Below are 26,608 nucleotides of genomic sequence, written 5' to 3' on the forward strand. Positions count from 1 at the left end.
TACTAAGATTAGGGTGCTTAACTAACATAAGACCCGCCAGCAGATACGGCTGAGTCCCAGAAAGACCTGGGGACCCTGTCCTAGACGTGATTTAATAATATATCTTTATGCACACTGGAGAGGTAGCACAAGTGCCTGCCTTCCTTGGACTGACTTTGATCAGATATAAAAGTTTGGTAATAGGTTATTGTTGCCCAGACTTGCTCCCTCTTTGGCATTTCTGCCATATTTGCTTTTGTGCTGGTTCTAAAGTGGCTACACACAGTCTCTGGTCTCTGCACAGTGGAACATAAAAAAAAAGCTCTTGCAGCTTAAGAAAACAGGATTTACATTTTAAAGCAGGCATCATTTAGCTGAAGCAATCATTAACGAAATATGAATTTTAGTACTTTTGATAGATAAGGTGAATATTAAGGTCAAGAGTAGAAATGTATAGTAACTCTGATGAGCACTCAACAGTCACAGAGTCACTCTGAAGACCACTCAACAGTCACCGAGTTACTCTGAAGACCACTCAACAGTCACTGAGTTACTCTGAAGACCACTCAACAGTCACAGAGTTACCCTGAAGACCACTCAACAGTCACAGAGTCACTCTGAAGACCACTCAACAGTCACAGAGTTACTCTGAAGACCACTCAACAGTCACAGAGTCACTCTGAAGACCACTCAACAGTCACAGAGTTACTCTGAAGACCACTCAACAGTCACTGAGTTACTCTGAAGACCACTCAACAGTCACAGAGTCACTCTGAAGACCACTCAACAGTCACAGAGTCACTCTGATGACCACTCAACAGTCACAGAGTTACTCTGAAGACCACTCAACAGTCACTGAGTTACTCTGAAGACCACTCAACAGTCACAGAGTTACCCTGAAGACCACTCAACAGTCACAGAGTTACCCTGAAGACCACTCAACAGTCACAGTCACTCTGAAGACCACTCAACAGTCACAGAGTCACTCTGAAGACCACTCAACAGTCACTGAGTTCCTCTGAAGACTAATATATATATACATATATACAGCGCTTAACAAATTTATTAGACCCCTTGTCATATTTGTCTCAAAGACCATCCAGCATCATTAAGTGCTTTAATGCGGACTCTTTCATTTTCAGTGAGCTCTCGGTGTTTTACCATTTTGAACAGGAATGAGGAATTATAAACTGAATTCACCCAAATTTGAGCTGGCTCTCTGGGCTTCTCTGAGAAGTCAGAAATTAATCAAGCATAACATTCAACTGCTAAAACTCATTTTTCTGTTCAGGAATGCAAGTAAATAACTGTAATTTGACATATTAATCAAGAACAATTAATGTACTTTATTATTTTTTTAGTTTTTTTGTAAATTAGTCAATTTGAAAATTCAAAGATAACAATAATAATTACATTGTAGCATTAAAAATATAATTTGGGTTAAAGAGCTTCTACATATTGGTGTAACCATTGCAGAAACATAACTGATTTTGGTAATTACCAATGCTGTTAATTTAGGGCAGCTGTTGCATAAACCTTACTTTGGTTAGGGTTAGGGTGGTCTAATAAATTTGTTAAGCACTGTATATATATATATATATATATATATATATATATATATATATATATTTGAGCTTCATTTTTTTTAGTATTTAATGTTTAATTCCTCTATTCCTGTAGAGCTACGCAGACCAGATTTAAATTCATAGTAGCGTAAGCATATCTTGCCAGTAAAGCTGATTCTTATTTGTTTATCATGAATTTAACATTGACCATTTTTCTTAACCTCCATGGACCCAAATGAGACTGAATTACAAGACAGCTTCCCTTTTTTCACTCCTTATGTTTGGCCTTGACCATTATAAGGGTGCTCAGCAGATGATAAGATGCATAACTGACATAAAAATGCATTTCAGACATTAAGGTACATGACAGACATGTAAGTGCATATAAAACATCACTTTGTGCATAAGTAACTTTATGGTGGATTTTTACTTTATGGCTGACTTTAAAATGCACAACAGATGAGAGGGTACATGATAGGCACTGAGCTGCATATTCAAATTTTAGGAGCATAACTGATAACAAGGTGCATAATCTAGATTAAGGTGAATAACTGACCCATACTGGGTAAAAAGATGTTATTCATTCTTGTATAGCATTGATAACATCCGAATGCACATCCAACTTCAAGGTGCATAACTGACATTAGATTTTAGATGTCTGGTGGCAGCGGTTTACTCTTCTGCATCTACCGTAGGCTGAATTCACCCATGTCCACATTCCATCTGACCCACTTCAGAGCATCATATTGTTTGCTGTGGCGTCTCATGTCAGTATGTCAGCAGGAATTTAGAGTCTCATTGACTCTGTTGTAATTGTTCTGATGGGTGGAGAGATGGGCTGTGTTTACGGCCTATAACAATGTCAACTTCTATATTTTGTACTCAGCCACATGTTGAGCTGAAGTGAATATTGTGTGGGTGGAGAAGATATGATGATTGTTTGATTAACCCCATAAAGAGAACATTGGAGATTCAATGGGTTATAATCTTAACTTGTTGTGACCTTTATTGACTAAAGGGCAATCAGACACAAGATATAAGAAACAAAACTACACTGAATGTCCCTCACACCCTAGTGCATGTCAGGGTGTGTTGCAACTGCTGCTGTGTAGCAACCTCTGCAGTGTGCTGACCACAACAGAGAGACCATGTTGATCCTCCCAGGACTGCCATTGAATTTAAATTAATGAGCATACTGCACTTTGTATATGAGGTACTACTGGCTGTCAACACTAGGTGGCAGAATGACAAAACAAGAAGCCAATAAGAAGTATTCAGGGCAGAATTGAAAATTATGATGTATTTTTAAAAGCAGATGAGACTTTACTGTTAGAGGTGTTACTGGCCTTGTACAGTGGGTGGCGCTACAGCAAAACCATAAAATTAATATTTGAATGTGTAGGGAGGCAGACTGATCATACCTGTGAAATTTTAAGCAAATCGGATGTTTAATATCAGAGTTATGGCAACTTCCTGTTAAGTGCTGATATATCAAAATCCCACTAAGGCATCCTTTGACAAAACACTTCAGTGTTGTGCATAGATATTACAGCCTCAAAATTTAAGTTTAATAGGTTCAGCACAGTAACAGAAATATAGAAACGACCCATTGTTTCACTTTTTGTTGCCAATGTTTTGATGAGTTTTTAAGCATGGTAGGCCCCCCAAATTCCCAATTTTTTGAAAACTATTCTTGAATAAATTGACACTTGAATTTTTGAATGATGTGTGTGGCATAACATTTCTGCCTTTAAAATGTATTAAACTGGTATTTTGACTCACATTTTAAATAATGTTGTATCTTCTGCGATTTGAAAATTTCCGTGGACCGTATTTATTCATCTAAATTTCGAATAATTGCCAAGCCCCAGTTTCAATTATGTATTATGGTTAAACAAACGTGTTATCAAGGACAAACACAGGCCATACTGCAGGTGCGTCATTAAATGCGCATCTATACCACAGGAAATGAGAGATAACGAATAAAACTATTACTATTTGTCATTAAGGATTACTTTTCACCGGGATACCGTCGAAAAAGTAATTACTACCTCGGAACTAAAGCACCCGGTCCTTGTTTCCCCCGCACGCGCACTAACCGTCCTCTCAGTTGCTAAGTAACCTCTGCAGGGGGCGGCTGCCGCATCACCAGATGCTACTAGCGTTCAATAAATCAAACGGAGCCGTTTCACACCCAAAACTTAACAAGCGTTAGTGAGGAGGATGGACGAAGGCACCGAGTTATCTCTCACCATCGCTCACATCGTCCAGCGGCTGAAAGGAAGCCATTTACACTCTCAGATAGAGAGGCAAGCCAAAGTGAGTAAGGTGGTTAGCATGTGGCTAACGATGCGCAACCGAGCAGGTCTGCTGCCAGTATTAAATAAATGTCGTAAAGTGTTGACTTTTATTTTGTTTATATCAATGTTAGAATGCAACACACAAGCTACAGAATGAAAAAACATGTCAAATGTTATCGTTTTCTCTCTCACTTGTTTTTTTTCCAGGACTGTTTACATCAACCAGAAATAAAATTGGAGTCCCTCAAAGATGACGTACGGAGCTTTCTCAAAACATCAGGTAGGCACATAAATGTCTGATTTTAGCTCCTGTAAAGATACACTCATCCAAAACATGGTTCTACTCTGGGATATCATTGTAGCACAAATTAAACTGTACTGACACCTGCCTATATACTACACTAACATAAATCAAAGTCTTAGCAACCAGTTTAGAGTGTTTCTTGATTATTATTATTATCAAACACTATTTGCAAACCCCTTTATATTGTGTTTGGACAATGTGCAGGAGTTTCCCTGCAATGTTTGATAGCTTTATTTCTCCCCTGTGCACCTTTATTATAATAGAGATGCATCTTACAGTACCTTTTCATATTTCACTTTTGAAACAACAGATAAAGTGCCATTTTTAATATACAGTTTCAAAAAAGTATCAGCTAATTTTGACACCTTTGTCCATGTGAATGTCATAAAGCCAGCCAATGTTGTATTTTGAACAATACTGTATTGAATTCAAAGCTTGTTTTAATGTCTTACAGGTTGGGAAAGAAAGCTTCAGAATGCAGTATACCGGGAGCTTCATGTGTAAGTAATATTCTGTTTTTAGATATGTTAGCACACTGGTTCAAAATCTGACACGCACAACCAGACAATTAATAAGGTGTGCAATAGGTATTTACTATGGATGCAGATATTAATATTGGCAGATATTAGCTTTAAAAGTGAATAATCAGAATTGTCAAATGTGAAAATTTCAGCCAACATTCACAACCTGTAATCAGCTTTTTATTTTGACCGTTCAAACAAATATGTAAGTGGAGTTCTAGGCTGGACCAACAGACCTATGTCAGGTTTAGCCTTTTTATTTAATCATTGTTCCTTACAATTAAAGGTGTGTTTGAATGACTGAAAACTGTTAATTTGTTCATCCTCAAACGTCAAAATTTTCTCTTTTGTGGACCTAAGTTTTAGCTATCAATTTGTAAATATTGGCATATCAGATATTGGTTGAAATTCAGTATTGTGCATTCCTAACATTTATAGTTTCCTTCAGGAGGCAATACAAGGGAAACCTGACATGTACACAGGTGTGTACAATTAAGGAATGATGGGGATAAAAGAAGCAAAACACAAATATCAAAACAAGTTCTTCTTAGCTCGAGTAAATAACTTCAACTGTTCTGCCATCCTTTGGGGCATCAAGACTTTGTTTGACATCATTTTCATTTTAAGTAGAATTATTAAACGTAATAGCTGGAAAATTGTTTGAGCTTAAATAAACAGCTTAGAAAAGTGTCCCTCTTTCCCCTTGTACCATTGAGAGTACTTCCACCTCCCTCTCTTGAGGCTTACTCTGAAAGACAGGATGCTTAGGCTTTGCTTTTAAAAGATGACATATAACCCTGACTAATACCTTCTTTCCCATTATTCAGCTCTATATCCACTTATCGGTGTTTAGGTTAGGCTGAAATGTTGTTTGACGCACTGAGACCTTGAGTCATATCAGATGCCCTGAGCATGCTCAGTGGGGAAAAGACGAGAGACAATTCTGCTCTGACTTAATGGTGACTTACTACTTGTCTTTTTTTTTAGGAAAATTGTGCCATTTATTTGCCTCTTTGTTTGATTGCCTCTGCCAAGCTCATCTATGCTGCACTTTCTTAAAAATGTTGTTTTTATTCAGTATGTACTATGTGTCCCCAAACCCCCTTACTCTTGTGTTTGCTTATTCCAGCCAGCTGCCTCCGAGTCATCCCACGATTCCTCCTGAGCATCTCAAAGAGCCGCTGGCCTACATGCGCAAGGCACAGGTCAGTGTATCTGCTCTGATCTCTGTCATTCCTCCATTCTCCTTCTTTTTTCCCCATAGTAGTCTGTGTTTATTATTTATCACCTAGGTAATTCATATCTGAAGCCAAATGTTTCCACGTGTGTTCTCCTACACAGGCCAGCTGGGAAAAGCGTGTCCTCAAAAGCTTGAACAGCATGAGCACAGAGCTTGAAGTGCCTCTGGCTCGCATGGTAAATACTGACAGTAACAGCTAGCATGTTGTATATTCATTGTTTTTTATCATCTGAACCCAAAGCTAACAGAGCTGTGAGTAATTTTGACAAATATCAAAGTGCTAGTTTGTCTCTTTTAGGTAGAATAATTCTGCACCTATTGACAGATGATGTTAGGTTCTATTATAACTGTATATGTTGATATAAATCCCTTCTTGCCACCCCCAGAGGCCGGCTGTGGAGCAGAAGGAGCTTGCCAACAAATGGAACGAGATGGGCACAGATGAACCAGGTCTTTAGACATTATCGAGGGCTTTGTCCCTGAGCTGTCTGCCTTTTATAAGAGATTAATGTTGACTCAGGCACTGGTATATCCAATGTCATCTGAACACTTCTCAGAGCAAGATTTACTACTCTTATGTTTGCTTTTTTACCTTTTATTTGTTTCAATAACGTCCTAGGTACTGGGATTGACTCTTTTACATATGCAAAGTATTGTTTCTAAATGTATATTCTGGATTAGTCTTTACAGAGAGGCTTAGAAATATTGTGGCTTACACTGCATGGACAAAGTGACAGCTGAAGCTTCCCTGGCTTAATTTCTTTTCCAGTAGAGCTGCTAAGTCCTGCCCTCCTGATCTGTGAATGCTTCAGAAAACAAATAGGTCATACACTTTATCAAGGAGTCTGCTTTTAAACCCCTTTTTAAAAACCAAATGTCAGCATTTACTTTATATTTTATTGCAAAAAATGCTCAGACACACTATTCTGCCACTATGGAGCTGTCAATCAAAATATGATGAGAAGAGACACACTGCTGAGCACTGACCACCTCAGCTGCTCTCTTCATATTTAAGATACAAAACTAACACTTCACAAGGTGTGCTATTTTGACAGGGAATCATCATTTCTTTTCCTGGATGAATTTCCCATGATTAGGGAGAAAAGCAGTTAAAAGTAGCATTTCTGGTTCACACCTACTCACAGAGCATTCTGGGACTTACAGCACAAACAAGGAAGGCCACCTTTAACAGCTTTTCTCCCACAAAAATGTTTGTAAGAAGGGTAGAAAACATCAAATGGGCAAGAAAATATTTTAGTTAGCTTAATGTTCTAATAAGGAAGTTCTAATTAAGGAAGTGAGTAGTAGCCAATCACAGCACAGGAAGGCAGGATTTACATTCAGCTACAAAACAAACGTAATTTTAATAGTGATCCTTCCCATCATATTAATGTCATGTTAAAAGTACATCTTAGAAAAATTCCATACACTGCATTGTTATATAATTTTCACATTTATTTCTAAAGGCCCTGGTAACCTTGGGTACTAGTACAGCCACAGTCATACAATAACATTTAGAATGTGCCGTTCTCCAGCTATAAACACTTTGGGCTGTGAATATGGAAGCTGTCTAGACTCCTTGGATGGAGCTGTGGTAACAATTAGCAGCCCTCCTTCCTTTCAAACCTTTATGTGCCCTCCTTTTGGCGTTGACACACACAGAACTTGAATTTACTACTTGGCTGCAAAGAAAGAGGATGGGAAATCTTCTTTAAGTAACTAGTGCTTTTTGGATCATGAAGTTGAGGTTCATTTCAAGTGATTATTTATGTGTGGTGGTACATGAGTTTTAAATTTGTGTAAAAATCATAGATAAACTTAGTGTACATGTTGCAGCTGGAAGTGAGAACTTACTGCACTATTAAAACAACTTTAATGTCTTTGTGTCTTTATAGATTTAAGTCGCTTCAGACCTGTCTATGCCCCCAAAGACTTTCTGGAGGTAAGCAGAAATTTTAAGCTTGCAATATTCAGTGAAATATATCTGAGTAAAATCAGGAGAGTCATCCCAGCAAGTATTTTTGTAGAAAAGGTGTTTGAAAAGGTTTTTTCCCCTGGAAAAATTTTCAATACTGGTTCAAGAGTTTAAGTTTTTCATGGACTATTTGTAGACATTGATTAAACATCTTTAATTAAACTAGATGTCACAGGGAATTTCACTCCTGTTGTAAGATTCATTAACAAACAGAAATATCAAAAATGCAGCTCAGTATTTCAGTCTGATTCTCTCCACTGGCATTTCTACTATAATCCCTCCTACCGTCATGTGTAAAATAATTACATCAGCATTCAGGCGTCCCTTACCCAGGTATGGAGTCACAAAGGTCTCCTTTTTATTGTTCGTCATTGTTATTGTTTATTACAGGTGTTAATCAGCCTGCGCAACCCAAACCATGATAGCAGTGAAGACATCAGTGCCAGGAGCCACTGGGGTCTCATCCAGGTTCCTCTCAATGTCAGGGACATCCCACAACTGGTAGGGACCCACATTGTAAAATTTGTTTGTTGTTAAGGGGTGTTCAAGCGTTTTCCCTGAGGGCCACATATAAAAATATAAGGATGACTGGGCCTCTTGGGTTGACCTCACATTTAGTGTATCAAAATTAGTCAAAACAATTTAGGTTATGATATGCTGAGTAATTAAATATACTTCAAGAAAATCAGTCTCCTTTCCATTAATGGCTGACAAAAGAAATTATCATGTGGTGGCCATCAGATTTCAAGAAAGCCTATGTGGGTCCTAACTACCACTAGATCAGTCTCTTTTCAGAAAAAGAACAATGCTCCATTCAGCAGAGACAGATCATCTCCACATTCAGACACAAAACAAGAGCAAACAGCACAATGCATGGGTGCTGGTGCACGTTAATAAAATCTTCTTGTGAAAATGTTTGTTTAAAAAATTAACACAGCAACACTGCCTTAGGTCAAAACAGTCAATAACAATATGGCAAGCACAAGCTTCATGTTCTCATCTGGGCCATACTGCCTTTATTTTAAGTGTTTGAGATGGGCCACAGTTGACCCACGGGCCATAGTTTCTTAATTACCTATTTTAATACATGTGACTTAATAAGTAAAACATAAACATCAAAGAAAAAACACAAGGGATTTACTGTGTGTTGTTTTGATATTTTATGTGTTAAACTCACAGCGAAAGGCCTACTCGGAGCTGAACCTGACCACAGGCCAACTTGGGATTGACGACCATGCACATATCCATCCAGGTGAGCACAAAAAGAGCACTCACACTTTTATGCCGTGTAATATTCAAAGAACTGGTTCAGTGTTAAAAAAAGGAGGATGACATTATACAATTTCTGTTGTCTTTTTCGCAAATGTGTTGCTGGAAGAAGCTGGTGTTAGCTTAGCTTAGCATATTAGCTGAAAATGGAGGGTAATGGCACTGGCCTCAACTTACTAGCACTTCTGAATCCCATGTGTGGAAACATGTATTTACTTTTTTTGGTTTGTACAAATCTGAAATGTTTAACATCTGTGATAGCTTTTCTTCAATGTTCCAACCCAAGTTTAATTCTTGCAACTATGATAACAGACATACTCTAAAATAAATGTGTTTACCTATTGAGCACTGCTGTTTAATGGTGTATAATAACATTGTAGCCTGATATCAGCCTGTGTCCTTTTCCCGTGCCACATTGTAGTCTGGGTTTTCTCAGATTATATCTTTGTTACATCCACATATTGACATTGCTACTGTCTGGTGTTTGGGCTTAAAATAGTTTCACATCCACTGTGTCTGTTTTTGAAAATCAAAGAGATAACAGTGGTTGGAAATACACCGACTCACTACCTGATGATAATTGATGTATTTTTATTCTCTCTTTCATTTTCCTTTTAAGACTTGTTTGAAAGTGAGTACGTGCAACTTGGGAAAAAAGGTCAGTGCTTGGTTTTTTTAATTGTTTTTGAGTTCTTTTCTTTTACCCTAACCATTAATTTGGTTAGGGTAAAATACATAGGGTAATACATAAATGTGGGATAGTTTCTTCAAACATAAACAGTAAAGAATAAAAACTGAGACTTACTGTTGTGTTTTTACTAGCAAAATAGTCATCATTAGTACTAATTTTTACATTTTTACCCTCTTTATAAACATGAAGAACCTGGGGCTGTAGCTCCAGCCTCTACACCATTATGTGCTTAGTAGTTTTGGTTCAAGCCCTATTTAAAGCATGAGAAATCTGGTTTTATTTTTACATGAAAGAGTCTTTTTCTGGAGATCAGTTAAAAAAGTATCTAAAAATAACGACTTTGAGCCATTCTTGGGGAATAAACCTGAAGAAGTGGCTGGAGATTTATTTTAGCCACTATAATAAAAAGTAAAACAAAAAAGTAAAATATTCAGTAAAGGTACAGGTGCAAACCCTAATTCCAAAAAAAGTTGGGACATTGTGCAAGATGTGATGAAAATAAAATGTAAAAAAAAAGAATTCAGATATTTGCAAATTATTTTTCATCTATATTCAGTTGAATTCAGCACAAAGATTAGATATTTAATTTCATACTGATACATTTTTATCAGTTTTCTGGCAATTAATACATTCTGAATTTGATGCCTGCAACAAGTTCCAAAAAGATTGGGGCATAGGTAAGAAAAGACTCATTAAAGTTGTGGAATCCTCAAAAACTGGCATTATTCTGTGATGGGTATTACACCACTCAAAAACACTTTAGAAAACCACTATCAGTTGACAGTTTGTCACTGTGTCTACAAATGTAAGTTAAGATTCCACCATACAAAGTAAAATCCAGAAAGACCGCTGACTTTTCTTGGCTCAAGCTCATCTGACCTGAAGTGGAAAAGTGTGCTGTGGTATGATGAGTTCACATTCCAGATTGTTTTTGGGAATCATGGCCATCCTCTGAGCTGAAGAAGAATAGAAACATCCAGATTGTTAATCAAGGCAGAGCTTGAAAGCCAGCCTCAGTGATGGTGTGGGAGTGTATTAGTGTACATGGCATGGGTCACCTGCACATCTGTGAAGCCACCATTAATACTGAGAGGTACATAGAAGTTTTGGTGCAGCGTATGCTATCATCCAGACCATGTCTTTTTCAGGGACGTCCCTACTTATTTCAAGACAATGCAAAGCCAAATTCAGCATGAGTCACAACATCATGGCTTCACAGTAAAGGTGTGAGGGTATTCAGCATGCAGTACAGACCTGTATCCCACTGAAAATTATTAAGCGCTAAATACAACAACAGAAACCTTGCCCGGTTTGGCAACTTAAGATGTACATCAAGCTTGAATGGGATAGAATTCCATTTTCAATACTTCTGTCTTCAGTCCTGAGACACAGAGTGTTGTTAGAAGAAAAGGTGATAAAAACTGGTAAACAACTTGTTCCATCCCAACTTTTTTGGAACCTGTTACAGGCATCAAATTCATAATTTTGTTATTGGAGTTTATGCATTATATATGCTGTTTGACTCACTTATCCCTACTCAGTCTGCCCAAAAGGCAGTTTTAAACCCATAATGTCATTGCTCTGCTATGAAAAGCATAAACATCAGTATTATTATGAACAACAATCAGACATAAATCAACACAGTTCTTAAAAGAACAAGCTGTATTTTGTATATTTTACCCTCCAATGAAGTGCACTGCAGGTCAAAGCAAGAGTGTTAAGTTTGTTCTAATATGAAATTTAAGAGGTGAGAATTGTAGTAGTTTATGTTGTGACTACCCTGCACCTAAATTCAAAGCCTTTGTTTTTGGCTTCTTACGCAGCAGATTTATGGCAGAACAGAGATGTGGGATGGATCATTCCCAGCATGAGTCTTAAGAGTTCTCCTGAAATTGTTTAATAACCACAATTATGGGAATGTCTGTGTTAGGGTTTTCTCATGTTTATACATTTTCACACAAACAGAAAGAAATCATAATACAGAAGCATACGCATGTGGATGTTACCCTTGAACTCTTTTAGATAAACCAACACAACTTATTTATGGTGCTTTTGTTGTCCTTAATTAAATTTAAATCAAGATCATCCTTTCTAGATTTTCATTGAAAACAAACCTGTTAGCAGTTCAAGAGTTGACCTGCCTTCTTGTTGTGCAGGTGGGCATTTTCCCAGCTGATAGTTGGCTGTGCAACTTTTCACATGACTTTGCTGTTTGTTCAAATTATGTAATTCTTCCCAAAAAACAGGATTACGTCAGGGTTAGGTGTGTTTTTCTCTTTCATCTGTCCTTCCAACTTTTAAAGTTTGCAGGAGAATGTGTTAAATCTTCCAAAAATAGAAGAAACAGCAAAAGAAGTCAGATTACAAACTCAAACAAATATCCAAATATTGTTGAAATTGTGTGTATTAGCATTCTTGCCAGAGGGTTGATACAAGAATAGTTAAAGTATGGAGTTGCAGCCAGAAGATGGTTAATCTAGCTTAGTATTAAGACTGTAACGGAGGTGTGGCATGCCATTATGCCTTCCAGGCAGTTACATGAAAGAACTAGCCTTACTTTGTTGTTACAGTTAAAAGATGCCATTTAACCGTACTTAGCATGATAGTGAATAAGGGCTAAACTAGCCCAGCATTGTTGTTACAGCTACTTAAAAATGAGCCTAGCTAAGCACCAAAGTTTTGGTTCAACCTGCCTAGTTTTGTTCTTAAAGTGAGATGACAGCTAGCCTAGCTTTGCACAAAGACTGGAAAAGCTCATTGGCTAAGAGGTGAGAACATCTTAGCATACTGATGTGGCAAAGAAGGGGATCAACTTACCTTGTTCTCTTAACATCTTAAAGTTATCTAGCCTAGCTTAACACATTAACATGAAAAAAGGGAACAGCTAGCATTGCTTTGTTATTATACTTAGAAGATGTTTAGCTCGGCTATGTTGTCACAGTACAATGAAAGTTAGCCTAGCTTAGTTAAAAGAATGGAAAAGACGGTAGAACCTGCCTTTTATTTATATTGAAGCCTTTAACAGTTAGCCTAGCCAAGCATAATGCCTCAGCATGGCTTTTAAATCTGGTAGCCTGGTTTTGTCATTACAATTATGATTGCTCAACTTAAAGAGTGGAAAGTGGGCTTGACTGGCTCTGCTTTTAAATGTACTAAAAGGTTAACCTGGCTTAGCATGATGACTGGACATAATTAAGACTTAGCCAGCCTGGTTTACAGCCAGAAGTTGTTTTTTCTGGCTTAGAATAAAGACAGGATAAAGAGAAGAACTAGACTGGCAATGTTGTTATAACTTCTAAACAGTTTGCCTGGCTTTGCCATTACCTTAAAAAGACAGCATAAACAGCAGAAAAATTAGGTGGAACTTGGCTGACTTTTTCATTATACTTAAAAGACAGTTAGCATAGCTTAGCATGACAAGTGGAAGATGCAGGGAAGAACCAGCCTGGTTTTGTTGTCACGGTTAGGAAACACCAATTAGCCTGGCGTAGCATGAAGAGTGGAAAAAGGTTATACTAGCCTTGCTTTGTTGGTACAGTAGCTCTTGAAAAATGGTTAGGTTAGCTTAGCATAATGACTCCACAAAGTTTTGGTTCAGCTAGCCTGTTTTGCATTTAAAGTTGGAAGACAGCTAGCCTAGCTTAGCACAAGGACAGTACACAAAATCTGCTACAGCTACAATGGGTTAGCACATAGCAAACTGTTGTGACAAAGGAGGAGACCAACTTACCTTGACTCTGTTCTCTGCTGGAAGTTAGTTAGCATATCTACACAGACTTACAGGAAAAAAAGGGACAGCTAACCTGGCTTTGTTATTACAGTACAATGAGAGTTAGCCTAGCTCAGTACAAAGATTGGAAAAGTGGGTAGAACTGACCTTCTATTTTTTCATTATAGCCACTAGACAGTTAGCCTATTGACTCAGCATAGATTTACATCTTGTTGTCTAGCTTTGTCATTACCGTTAGAAGACCATTTTCCTAGCTTAGCTTAAGGAGTGGAAAAAGGGTGAAATAACTAGCCTAGCTTCGCTGGCATTGTTGTTCTGCTACTAGAGGGTCACCTTAGCTAAGCAGTAAGACTGGAAAAAGATTTGGTTAAGCTCGCTTAACAGCTAACCTTGCTCTGTGAGAGAGTGGAGCCTGGAAACAGTTAAAAACTCTAATGTATTAACTTTATTTTGTTGTTTTGTTAAGCTACAGTTATGTTCATAATAATAGCAATGTGTTTAAAAAGGTGAGTAAACCTCAAAATTCTTCAAATAAATTGTATTTTAATGAACACAAATGCATTGGGGACACTGCACATTCTATTTCAAAGCAAGAAAATTGGAAAAAGTAATTGAATTTGATAATATTTGACAGAAAGTCAAGAAATATAATGTTAAAAAAAATAGCAGTGTTGACATCTTTCTTTACAAACTCAAAAATGTACTGTATAAACTAAGAAATGCTTGAAGATTCAACTTTCCTGAGAATCATAAACTAATATTTAGTTGCATAACCACGGTTTCTGATAACTGCTTCACATCTGTGGTACATGGAGTCGACCAACTTCTGGCACCGGTCAACAGGTATTGCAGCCCAGGACAATTGTATTATGTTCCACAATTCCTCTGTATTTCTTGGTTTTGCCTCATGAACAGCATTTTTTATGTCAGCCCACAAATTTTCTATGGGATTAAGGTCCGGGGATTGTGCTGGCCACTCCATTACTTGAATTCTGTTTGTCTGGAACCATGATTTTGCTCGCTTGCTGGTGTGTTTGGGGTCATTGTCTTGTTGAAACACCCATTTCAAGGGCATTTCCTCTTCAGCATACGGCAACATGACTTCTTCCAGTATTCTGATGTACTCAAACTGATCCATGATCCCTGGTATGCGATAAATAGGACCAACACCATAGTATGAGAAACATCCCCATATCATGATGGTTGCACCACCATGCTTCACCGTCTTCACTGTGTACTGTGGCTTGCATTCAGTGTTTGCAGGACGTCTGACAAACTGTCTGTGGCCCTTAGACCCAAAAAGAACAATCTTACTCTCATCAGTCCACAAAATATTACGCCATTTCTTTTTAGGCCAGTCATTGTGTTCTTTGGCAAATTGTAACCGCTTCAGCACATGTATTTTTTTTAACAATGGGACTTTGCGTGGGCTTCTTGCTGGTAGCTTGGCTTCACATAGACGTCGTCTGATTGTTACAGTACTCACAGGCAATCTTAGATCTTCTTTGATCCTCCTGGAGCTGATCATTGGCTGAGCCTTTGCCATTTTGGTTATTCTCCGATCCATTCGAATAGTCGTTTTTCTTTTTCTTCCTCGCCTTTCTGGTTTTGGCTGCCATTTTAAAGCGTTTGGTATCATTTTAGCTGAACAGCCTATCATTTTCTGCATTTCTTTATAGGTTTTCCCCTCTTTTATTAATTTCTTAATCAAAGAACGCTCTTCTTCTGAACAGTGTCTTGAACGACCCATTTTACTCTGTTTTTCAAGGACAAATGCACATCCAGCATATGCAGCGTCAGTTGCCTTGATCCTTAAATAAGGGCCACCTGTTTAACACCTATTTTTTTCACATAATCAGTGACCTCACTATTTGAACTCGGCACTGCTATTTTTTTTAGCATGCCCCTTTCAGTAAATGATTCAGTTTTACAGAATCAGCAGCATGCACGTCATGCCTGTTGGGTCTGTTGGTTTTCTATACCTTTACTAAACCTTCTAGAAACTTACTTGCAGTGTAGAAGTTGAAATCTATCTTGCTAGTGATGTGGGACTGCTATTATTTTGAACACAACTGTATATGAATCACCTCCACACCTGAGCTGCAGTAATCTTAGTACACTTTTCACCTAATGCACTCTCCTTCTGTTGTCCTCTTTTGTGTTTCAGTACTCTCAGAGCAGGACAGTGCAGCGGCGCAGCAGTACAGCCGGCAGGGCTGCCCCACTGGGCTCCGTGCAGACCTGTGGGCTCTCATTCTTAATGCTACTAACCAGCCTCAGGTACTACATGCACACACACAAACACAGCTGAGATGCACCCTGGTGGCCTCTGTTGTCATGAAGCAGATGAGCACACACAGCTGCAGCAATTCCCTACCTGCATATTTACCAAAAACTCTTGGGTCTTTTGCTTCAGCTGAAATAGCTTCAATTATACGGGATTAACATTGAGTAAGTACTAATAGCAGACCTGTCATCTATATAATTTGTGTATTAGCCCCTGTCCTGTTTATGTTAGCTCACTGTGTTTACAAATGCTTAGATAATCAAAAGCTATCGATGTGGCAGAGTTTGCATAAACAGAGCAGTTGCTTGCCCGCCTATGTGGCAGAGTGCTGCCAAGTGAATGAGACACTTGTAACACGCAGTTGGATTTCTAGGGGAGAGTTACAGGAGCAAACTGGGAGCTGGACAGTGTTAGCATAGCTCTAGGTGTCACAAAGACAAACATAAAAATGTTGCATAACCTGCAGTACATGAGTTTACCCATTGTCACTTTAAAAAACGCCATCATATTCCAAACTTTGACATTGTCCATGTCACCACAGTGTTCCTCCTCAGCTGTCAAAGTAGCCATCTCTTTAACCTTTCTCCTAACATCCGCAGTGCTGCTTCACAGCTGTCACAGCAGACGTTTTTATTGCTTCAGTCGGTGCTCTCAGTCTCTTGGTGTGTAGATAATTCATGAGAACCTGTCTCAAACCGGGGACACGTTTGAGTTTAAGCATGGGGCCGGAAACAAGATTCTTAGCTCAGTTAAATTCTGTCATTACCATCAGAAAATATATGATATTGATCTATTAGTGTCCCTACAGAGATGATCTTTTACTCAACAAGACAATTTTTACCTTACTGATGAATTTACACATTAGAAGCAACACCAACATTTCTCAGCTTAATTTGCCTGGATCTGCCTTAATTCCTTCATCTGCTTGATCTCTGCTGTTTCAGGATGTGATGCATTATGAACAGCTTACAGCTGGAGTTATACAACATGACCTCCTGGTGGATAACCTTATCTATAAGGTGAAACACTTGACACTGTTCATGTTTATGGTGCTGCTCTGCTATGACACTTGTATAGCCAAGATTTTAAAGCAAATACTGTCAGATATTGTTTTTAAGAATTGTAGAGCATAATATCAACTATATGCTAAATTACTGGTCTGATAACTTATACATTTATAGGGCTTCTGAATTATTGTTATCATTTTTGAGATAAAATGTTTCTCTAAATTCTTTTCCTGACAGGACGTTAAGCTCACTGCCAGTAATGACGACTACTATTTTGTGTTTGAAGATTTTCTCTATCAGGTAAGTGTCAGTTCTCTTTCACTCCAGTTCCTAATTTACCCTTATTTTTCATACTTGTAGCCTTGCAGTTATCAGAAAATCTGGTTTCAAATATTGTAGGGATACCAATCTCACTCAACCTGGTGTCAATGACATAGTGAGAAGCTTTTTAAGCATTTTTCTCAACGCAACCCTGAAATTTTCAGGGTCACCTACCCTGAAAATTTCCTGACTTGCTTCCTTTACTTTTCTTGACAGAAGAAAAAAAACCTGCAGTTTTCCTGTCAAGCCCTATTCACAGTTTCACAAAACTGCTGAAAATCTCTTGAATTTACCCAGTTGAACACTAACAGCAGAGTTTTTCCCCCTGACTTCAGCTTCTCTAGTATTTTTCCCCATGTCTCTGTTGACAATCTACAGAAGGGCTTTGGTCAATGGAGGTGTGGGTGAGGAAGAATGCTAGTGGATCTAGCAAGAAAATTTCAGGGTAAAGTCAGGGTAAAAAAATGTTCTGTTTGTGTTTACACATGCAGCTCACCCAGGGGTAAATTTGGGAAATTATCAGGAGTTTTAAGCATGTGTGAATGGGGCTATAGTGACACACGTCAGTATTGTAAGCCATTCTCACACAAGCAACCCTGAAATTTTCTAGTTAACTTCAAGGTAATCTACCCTGAAAGAGTCCTGACTTGCTTGTTCGGTCTTATTCCTCACAGCAGGCAGTTTTCCTGCGGTGTGCCTGTCATACAGCAGAGGTGGGAGGAAAATACAAGGGGGGAAGTGGTAATTTATCAGGGTGCTGTTTGGGTTTACACATGCAGGTCACCCTGGTAAATTCAGGAAATATTCAAGAGTTTTGTGAAAGTGCAAAAAGGGCTTGACAGACAAACTAGGAAGTTTTCAGGGTTGAATTTCAAATTATTACGATGTAGTGGATTTTTAATTTAATAAACAACAACAAACATCTGTTCCTCTGCCACAGCAGTTTTTTAAATTGTAGTTCTTTGGTCAGATGAGCTGATGAACAAAAATTTACAGACAGCAACAAAACACAACAAAAAGACAGCACCTGTAAAAGTTTAGGAAATGATAACCAAATGGCTTAAAGTAGCAGAAGTTGAGAAAGCTAATAGACTCGTGATTATGTCTGAACAATTGTCCTATGTCTGCAACTATTGTCCTTAAAGCTCATGGTCTTGGTTCAAATCTGACTCATGGCTTCTTTCCACATGTCATTCCACTGTCTCTCTCCAATTTCTGACTCTATCCACTATTCTGTCTCTAAAATGAAAGCATAAAAGCCCCAAAATAAACATTAAAAATTGTAACACTCATTGTATGGTGGGTGATAGACTTGTTGACCATCTGATGTTTGCTGATGACTTGGCCATCCTGTCATCTTACATCTTTTGATCAAAAGCAGCACTTTCCATCCTTCTTGGTCTCAGATAAAGGGCCCTCAGCGTGGTGACAAAAGTCAAATATCTGGGGCACATTATCGGGAATGATTTGATAGATGATGATGATGATCATGATGATGATATTCAGCGTTAGTGCTGCAAGTTGTATGCACAAGCTAATATGCTAGCATGCAAATTTCAAACATGTACAGACAATGTACAAAAAAGAAAGCTTTTTAGATCTTACTATACTCCACTTTACACTGCTGGATTATAGTGCAACTTCAGTAAAGCAAAATTGAAAAGGCTACAGATATGCAGGTAGAATATTTCTTAAATTGCCGGGCTGGGGGAAACATTGTTAATAAAAGAAACCAAATAAGCAATATTAAAAATGCTGACTTAGACATTTTCATAGTAATTAATGGTAAAAATTGTATTTGTAATTATCATTTGTTCTTTGTTAAGAAATTATCTTTTTAACATAGTTGCATGCCTTCAACAAGCAAAGAATACAGTGAAAGACTGTTCCAAATAAGCATAATACCCCCAGTTTCTTTACTCCACAAGATCAGAACTAAAACATCATGCAAGTACTGTTTTATCACCCTAATATTTACCTGTTAGATTTAATCGACTGTCATTTAAGGACAGTTAGTTTGGTGCATCCTTCTTTACAGACAGTTATACATTTAGCCCAGACATGTTTTCAAATTGTAATCATTAGCGTCTGTTGTATCTACTCTGTTTGCATTGGGCTCTCGTCTGATAAAGAAGGGTAAATATGTTTTCAGCATCAAGTTTATTCAGGGACAGTTAGCACTTCGTGCTATCTAATAGGTACACAGGTGAATTAATAACAACACTGCAATATCACTTTCAGTATTCACTGTGTGGGTCAAAGAACCTTACAGATGGTAATAAGAAGCTAAACATGAGGCAAAATACAAAAGACTTGAAATTAAGTGGATTTACCCTTTATGTTTGAATTTTTCCAATACCTCTGCTGTCTTTCAAACCACATAAAGTCAATTAAAATACAAAGCCAAAGGATTGTAGCTTATTTACACTACTTTGTTTACATTTTCAGGATGAGCAGCATTGGTTAAACTCTACCCTGATAAAACATCCCCTTGTATACAGTCTCTCACAAACATGCGTCAGATATGAAGGAAGACCAAACTGTCCTCAAACTCCACTAAACACCTAAAGGTCAGACAGGAGGCAGATAAGACCCCTTGTGCACTCCTTAACCGCAGCCTCATTTCTATCCTGATAGGTTATTTTTCCCCTCAGGGTAATTTATTTGAAGAGGCTGATGGAAATGAAATCAGTTCGGAAATGACCCGGAATCAGGACCGTAATGGAAAGAGCACCCACTTGAACTGTCATATTATAAAAAGAGCAGCCTCTGGAGGCTCTATTACAGTCTGCTTTAGTACATTTTGGAACATTTGCACGAGGTGTGCAGCCTCAAAACAACTACCCAAGGCCATCACTATCTCCTGAATATATTAAAAGTAAATTAAATACTGCCTGTCTTAACCCTGCTATCAGGTGAGGATACTTTTACATGTTGAGCATGAGTTAGATACGCTAGTTTAGGCTTTTAATCTCATGTTTTAGCTTCAGCTACTATCCATGCTTTTTCTTTCCAGGTTTTACTGTGTTTCTCCCGAGACACCGCCGTCTTGGATCACTTCAAATACAACAGTGCCACTCCACCCAAATCCTACATCCAGGGTGAGCTGATTAATGTGTCCCCCACTAAGGACACATACACAAATCCACTCCCACAGGAGTGCCACTTCACTCATTTGAACTGAAACGACATCTGCACACTGGTCAGCATGAAAATGCTGGGATAATAAGGAAGCACACATAGTTATTGATGTGTGTGTGTATTTTACAGGAAAGGCTGGAGATGAGGAGTGTGCTGTTGTGTATCCTCCCAATGGTGAGCTGAAAGCTTTATAATTGCATCAGTCTTTTTTAAATGTAACAACAAAAGAATCAAGCTATTTATCACAAAATGTAGATAAAGCTGCATAAAATCTGTTTTTTGGATGAATTTCATAAGACTAGGGAGATTAGTTTCCTTTTAAAACATTTATTTAATTTCTCCCCTTATGTAAGAGTGTTGTTTTGAAATATGGTAGAAGCTAGTTTGAATGCACACACCAATATCAGCCATTAATACTGAAACTGATATTGGAATCAGTATCATCCAAAGATTGTGATACCATTAGTGTTTCTGATGATGATGCTTTACTTTTACCACTTACAGATGCAAAACTGATACCAGTACCGATATATAAGTATCAGCTTGTAACCCAGTTTGTAAAGCACTTTCTAAGCATGTTTTGTTTAGAAATTTCTTTGTTTTATCACATTTTGTAACTTCTAAGGTTCAAACTGCATATCGTTTCCCTTAAATAAATCTGATGGGTAGAAAATTGTAGAAACTTTCGTCACGATTTGCTGGTGGGTCCTGAGGCTAGGCAAGATGAGAACCACTGCTGTGACCTATGCTTGTACTGATACTGATATTTCTGTGGGTGTCAGCCAGTGATTCTACTCAGATCCTTATTAGAAAGACAGGAGCTGGCTTCTGTTTGAGAGACAGTTTCCTTTTCCCATTATTTTTTTTTTATCAATACTCATTTTAAAAGGCAAAATGGTACCAAAGAAGAGCCATTTGGGGGCTAAAAGGACTGTCTCTTATTGCTGGACTGAGCTAAATGATCCAGATCTGTAAAGCAAGACAGATTTCCCTGAGTAAAGAGCAAGGCTAGGTGGAGATCAGCTGTGGAAATACAAGCAAGATCAGGGTTTATGTCAAACTGTGCCAGATTTTACTGAACTAAATCAGACGACCTTATGAAAATGAATTGTACTGAATATGCCTCTACTTCCAGGACTCAAAAATAGCTCAATATATATGTATTTTTTTAATCTGAAAGGTTGGCAGAAGCATTAACAACATAAAACCTTGGCATCGTTCAAAATTCCCATTCATTTTCTCCATAGCAGATTTGATTATTAGCAATATTGTCAAAAGTATCCAAGTCAGACCTACCACAAGCTACCTGAGTTTGAAACAATGGGACAAACACCTGTAGAAGACATGCGTGTGTAAGATATCAACCTCTTTTTGAGGAAAATATGGTTTATCTGCAATCTCAGGCAAAATTAAGGATTTTGTGAAATATCTATGGGTATTATAATGGCGAATTTTACTTCCAGAAATGCCAAAAAAGTGGCTGGAATTGTTGAGCTCTACTTGCAGAAATGACTTCCTGCCCCCCATCTAGAATTCTTCACTGTGACTTTCTATCTGCATCACACTGACTTTAAACTTCCTTTCTTACAGGTGTGATCCCTTTCCATGGTTTTTCAATGTATGGTGAGTATACTTTTCACCCTTCAGTTCTCACGCTTAACATGCTGGAGGATCCCTTTAACATATACGATAACATGGAGTTTGTGCTTGTGTGTGGATTTATAGTGGCACCTTTGTGTTTCCTGTACAACGAGCCATCAAAGCTGTACAGCGTGTTCAGGGAAATGTACATCCGCTACTTCTTCAGGTTGCACTCCATCTCCTCCTCTCCCTCGGTGAGCCTGCGCAACTTTGTGTCCAAACTATGTCAAGTGTGTTCTGTCAAACATGCACTAAAAATGTACACATGTGCTCCTGCAGGGTATCGTGTCTTTGTGCCTGCAGTTTGAGCGGCTGCTGCAGACCCACCTGCCTCAGCTCTTTTACCACCTGAGACAGATCGGGGCTCAGCCGTGAGTAGACTTCACACTGCTACATCCCTGTTTTTGTGGTCCTCTGAGGAGACTTACAAGGCTTATTAACCACAGAGGTTAACTGTGCATCTACTCAAAATTGCATTCAAAGTGATAGAAAAAACATTCAAAGATGAAGATGGTATTATGATTATTTTTCTATCCAAGTCCGAGATATCATATCTCTGTGTGAAGCTGTTCTCTGTACGGTGTAGAACTCAACATACGTGTTGTACACCCAATCACACGGAAATGTCCTTGAAGTGTTGCATTCCTTTAGTTGTAAGCTACTGCCACCTAGAGTTAAATGAGTGGAATCACAGAAAAAAGCAGATAAATTGAGCCTGTGGGAGAGATTAAATAATCAAGTATTTTAACATGCTTTACACCCACTTTGCTACATGTGCAGCCTTAAAAGGATGTTTAAAAAAAATCTTAAATTGTTTAGATGTGAGGCCGTTGAAGAAAACTGTTTCCCAAAGAGATCTAAGAGAGATCTAGCACAATGGGTCTCTCTAATCATAGACTTACTTGTGTGACAGGGTTGCTGACTTAACACCTATTTGAAATGAGGTAAACTGAAAGTGAAGGAGTATTTTCTTTTCTTATTTCCTTTTTGTGAATTTGTTGGCTTTTACTTTTATTTAGCATGAATGAAAAAAAAAAACCAAATAGTTGTACTTACTTGGGTTGAAATAACCGTCACATTGTAAAAAATCCATTAATGTTCAAGGATTCATAAGACAATAACATCATCCTTCCCTTTTTAAAACTATTTTTTACAATCCATGAACAGCGTCTTGCACATATATCAGTCTTTTTTGTTACAATATTTTTTGTTACCAAACCAAAATACAGTACCTTTAATCATCTGGTATTCCATTAGCAAAAAAAATTATATTTTCTGAGCAAGTTTTGAACTGGCATTCTGCCTGAAACTGACAATATTTGTCGATTTTTAAAATTATTTTTGTGTGAGTAGAAACATTATATCTTCTTTTTTTTTTTAAAATATATTGCTTGTGTAATGTTGGCTTGGGTTACCTTTTTTTATTTGTTCAAGCAAGTTTGATGATTCCATTACAAAAAAGGTGCAGGTTGTCTGCAGGGTCTTAAAAGTATTGAAATTTGGTAAATCAGTTGAGTAAAAGTAAAGGATTTTAAAAGTCTTAAATGCCAGACAAAAATGTCTAAAACTTTATAGTTTTTTTTACATTTTTATATCCATGAAAGGAGGCTAGTTTTTTTTTTTAGTTTTATTTTAATCACACAAGAGTTTAATTTTATTTTACTTTCAGGCAGCTAAAGTAGAAGTTCAGACCATGTATTCATGGTATCAAATCAGGTTTTTTTTTCCTCATTGCATTCTCATCTATAATTTTTCAGCTTCTGATAAAGTTCTCATATTTTTGTCCTCCAGGTTGCGTATTGCCTTTAAGTGGATGGTTCGGGCATTTTCTGGCTATCTGTCCACTGACCAGCTGCTTCTTCTCTGGGACAGAATCCTGGGCTATGACTCACTGGAGGTAGTGGCAGGTAAGTTGTTTCTCTTCAGTGACATTTTTATCATGGTTTCTTTTACTTCACAACTCTCCATCTTTCCCCTCATGCTTTTCCCTCTGTTTCTTCTTCTGTGCTTCTTCCAGTCCTTGCAGCTGCTGTGTTCGCCTTCCGCGCTGAGAATTTGATGGAAGTGACATCATTAGCCTCGGCTGAGGTAAGTCTGTCTCGTATGAAACTCCTGTACGTGTCTTAACCCTCCAATCCTCTCCCTGTCCCCCCACATACCCCGTGAGAGCTTTAAATAGCAGTTGATGAGCAGCCAGTACCAGTAACCCAGTCTCCTGCCTGCACACGTCTAGAAAAAATGGCTGCCTTGACAATTTTGTTCTGTCACCCTCTTAATGGCGCTAAGTCCTCTGATACCATCTCAACACAACACAACATCCATTTAAAATGAAACAAACATTTTATTTAGCACTTTTTTTTGCCTGTTGCTTGATCCATAATGCATGCTCACTGTCTGTTCAGATTTATGTTAATAGTGTTGAATTGAGGTGTGAAACTGTGGCTTAAAGAATGTATCCTGGGTTAGCTTCACTCACTCTCATGTTGCATTATTACAGTAACCAGTAATGTAATTCTTGAGCATGCTTGCACCCTATACCACACCCATACTGTGCTCCTATCATATAACCAAGTGTAAACAATACCATGACTTGTCTCATCCTCTCCCCTCTTCCCCAGAGGGTGAGGGGGTTAAACTACGATATGACGCACGGGGCGACAGCCTGATCTCGCTGCTCTAAGATGCTAACCAGCACCATTTGCTTGCTCATTTACCACCTGCCCCCCAGCAGAGAGGAGATATCATAACATACTGCTCCTTATCTTTATATTTAGAACTGAAATATTAAACCCGCTCCTCTAAACACGATAGGGCCCCTAAATTTAATCTCCCACCGATCCCAAAAGGACAGAGCAGGGGGAGCAGTGGACTCTTAAGCAAGGATTGTCACTTCCCAAGGATCCTGCATCATCATTATGCATGTGTGGGGCTTTTTTTTAAATCCTCAAATATGTCTCCTATGAGGAGGGGAGAGAGACTGCTTTGCTTTATGTCCTCACTCCTGGGCTAAGGTGAGGCCCCTTCAGTCAGGAAGAGTGTAGGTTTTGATGACAATTTCTGTCTAATTTTTGTTCTGAATGCACACTTGCAGGCTGTCCTTGCTGACCTTTCAACTTTGAAGGTCATACCGCTCATCCAGATCTTTCTGTTCGCCACTGCCATCTGAAGAGCATGGAAACATGGGAGTTGTGTCCATGGGAGGATGAAGGATGTTAGAAGAAAGCTACTTTGCAATGCCATTAGAACCACAACCGTTAATAATAACCAGTCAACACAAAGCTGGAGCGTGCAATATGGAGAAATCATATAGAGAAACCTACGCAAGCATTACACCCTCTGTCTTGCACTACTTTACACAAAAAAGCCAAACCCCTCTTTAGCATGTATGCACCATAAATAGCGAATGCCCTGTATCATGTTATATTATACAGTATGTAAGTATAGCTTCCACACCAGAAAGGTTAAACTAGCCTCCTCCTTAAGCCATATGCTGCGCAGGAAAGACGATATGCTCAGCAGCTCTGGGATCAGCTGAGAAGCTCATTAGGAATCACATGAAGTGGTGATTGTACTGTGATGAGAGAACAACAGCAACAGCTCTGAGCTCGGCTAATGAAGTGTTAATTAGCTGTGCAGATCCTGCTTGTTGTTACACTATTAGATAATGCTGTCTCTGATGAGTGAGGAGATTGGGAGCACTAGCGTGTTGAATGAAATGCTTGATATGTTACTTGTATGACTAGAAGCTGCTGCGTATACACGTTTTATGATATTTATTAAGAAATATGTTATAACTGCATCTTAAGGACATTTAGCACCTCCAGTGCCAGTGATTTTTTTACATTTTATTTTATTTTATTTGAAATTATGCATTTGATTCCTGAATGTAATAACTTACTTTGTACTGCTTTTTTAAAGAAGACCGTGTATGTTGCTTTTGACTGTAATGCAGTCAAATCATTCTTTCCATTAATACTGTTGTTCATAGGACAACGCCAAGGGTTTCATCCAGCAAATTTTTATGTTTATTGCAACCAAGAATATCCCTTTGTTATATAAAATAAAATAAACCTGTTGACCTGTTTCCTTTGGTTTGTTATGTAAAACTGTGACTCAGACTGACATACTGGAAACTGATTTTTGACTGAGGTTATGGTGACTCATCATTGACTCAGGTAATGGAGATTGGACTTAGACTGGGGTATTGTTGACTGGACTTAGATTCAGGTATTGGACACTGAACCTAGACTTTGGCTTTGGAGACTGGACCCTGACTAGAGTATTAGAGACTGGACTGGGACTCTGCAAGTAAGGACTCCATAGTAATTCATCAGATGGTGACCTGACTTGGACTTAGACAATGGGTACTCAGTTCAGGCTCAGAAATATGCATCTTAACTTGGATTTACACAATGAAATTGGCTCTGACTCTACTCAGATTTTTCTTTGTTGACTTGGACTCGAATGTTGAGGACTTCACTTGGATTCTTTTTCAGTGACTTTGACTCAAACAGTTGGGACACAAGACTTGACTTGTGCTCAAGGTTTGGTAAAAAAATGACTTAGGAAATCTTCACATGACCCCAACTTTTATTCTTTTGTGACTAACTTGAAAACTTGGACCTCAAATTGGGTTT

The 26,608-nt window shown here is 38.2% G+C and overlaps 1 protein-coding gene across 1 annotated transcript; it reads left to right on the top strand.

Moving 5' to 3' along the window:
• The first annotated feature begins 3,672 nt into the window (after positions 1 to 3,672).
• tbc1d19 (TBC1 domain family, member 19) lies at positions 3,673 to 26,041 on the top strand. The gene is made up of 21 exons (XM_041778760.1): positions 3,673 to 3,863; positions 4,052 to 4,124; positions 4,603 to 4,648; positions 5,799 to 5,874; positions 6,011 to 6,085; positions 6,296 to 6,359; positions 7,805 to 7,851; positions 8,275 to 8,385; positions 9,064 to 9,136; positions 9,773 to 9,811; positions 15,742 to 15,854; positions 16,806 to 16,880; positions 17,106 to 17,168; positions 20,206 to 20,290; positions 20,460 to 20,504; positions 21,921 to 21,953; positions 22,056 to 22,165; positions 22,251 to 22,342; positions 23,763 to 23,878; positions 23,989 to 24,059; positions 25,063 to 26,041. The coding sequence occupies exons 1-21, from the start codon at positions 3,768 to 3,770 to the stop codon at positions 25,135 to 25,137; spliced, it is 1,578 nt and encodes a 525-aa protein (XP_041634694.1). The 5' UTR covers positions 3,673 to 3,767; the 3' UTR covers positions 25,138 to 26,041.
• The last annotated feature ends 567 nt before the right edge of the window (positions 26,042 to 26,608 follow it).

Source organism: Cheilinus undulatus, linkage group 22 (assembly GCF_018320785.1).
Source record: "Cheilinus undulatus linkage group 22, ASM1832078v1, whole genome shotgun sequence".
Lineage (NCBI taxonomy): Eukaryota > Metazoa > Chordata > Actinopteri > Labriformes > Labridae > Cheilinus > Cheilinus undulatus.

Bases quoted from the DNA above. Each gene is read 5' to 3' on its own strand.
- tbc1d19 (XM_041778760.1), top strand. From the start codon at position 3,768: ATGGACGAAGGCACCGAGTTATCTCTCACCATCGCTCACATCGTCCAG. The intron at 6,360-7,804 runs GTCTTTAGACAT...GTGTCTTTATAG, and splicing joins GATGGGCACAGATGAACCAG to ATTTAAGTCGCTTCAGACCT. The intron at 20,291-20,459 runs GTGAGCTGATTA...TGTATTTTACAG, and splicing joins ACCCAAATCCTACATCCAGG to GAAAGGCTGGAGATGAGGAG.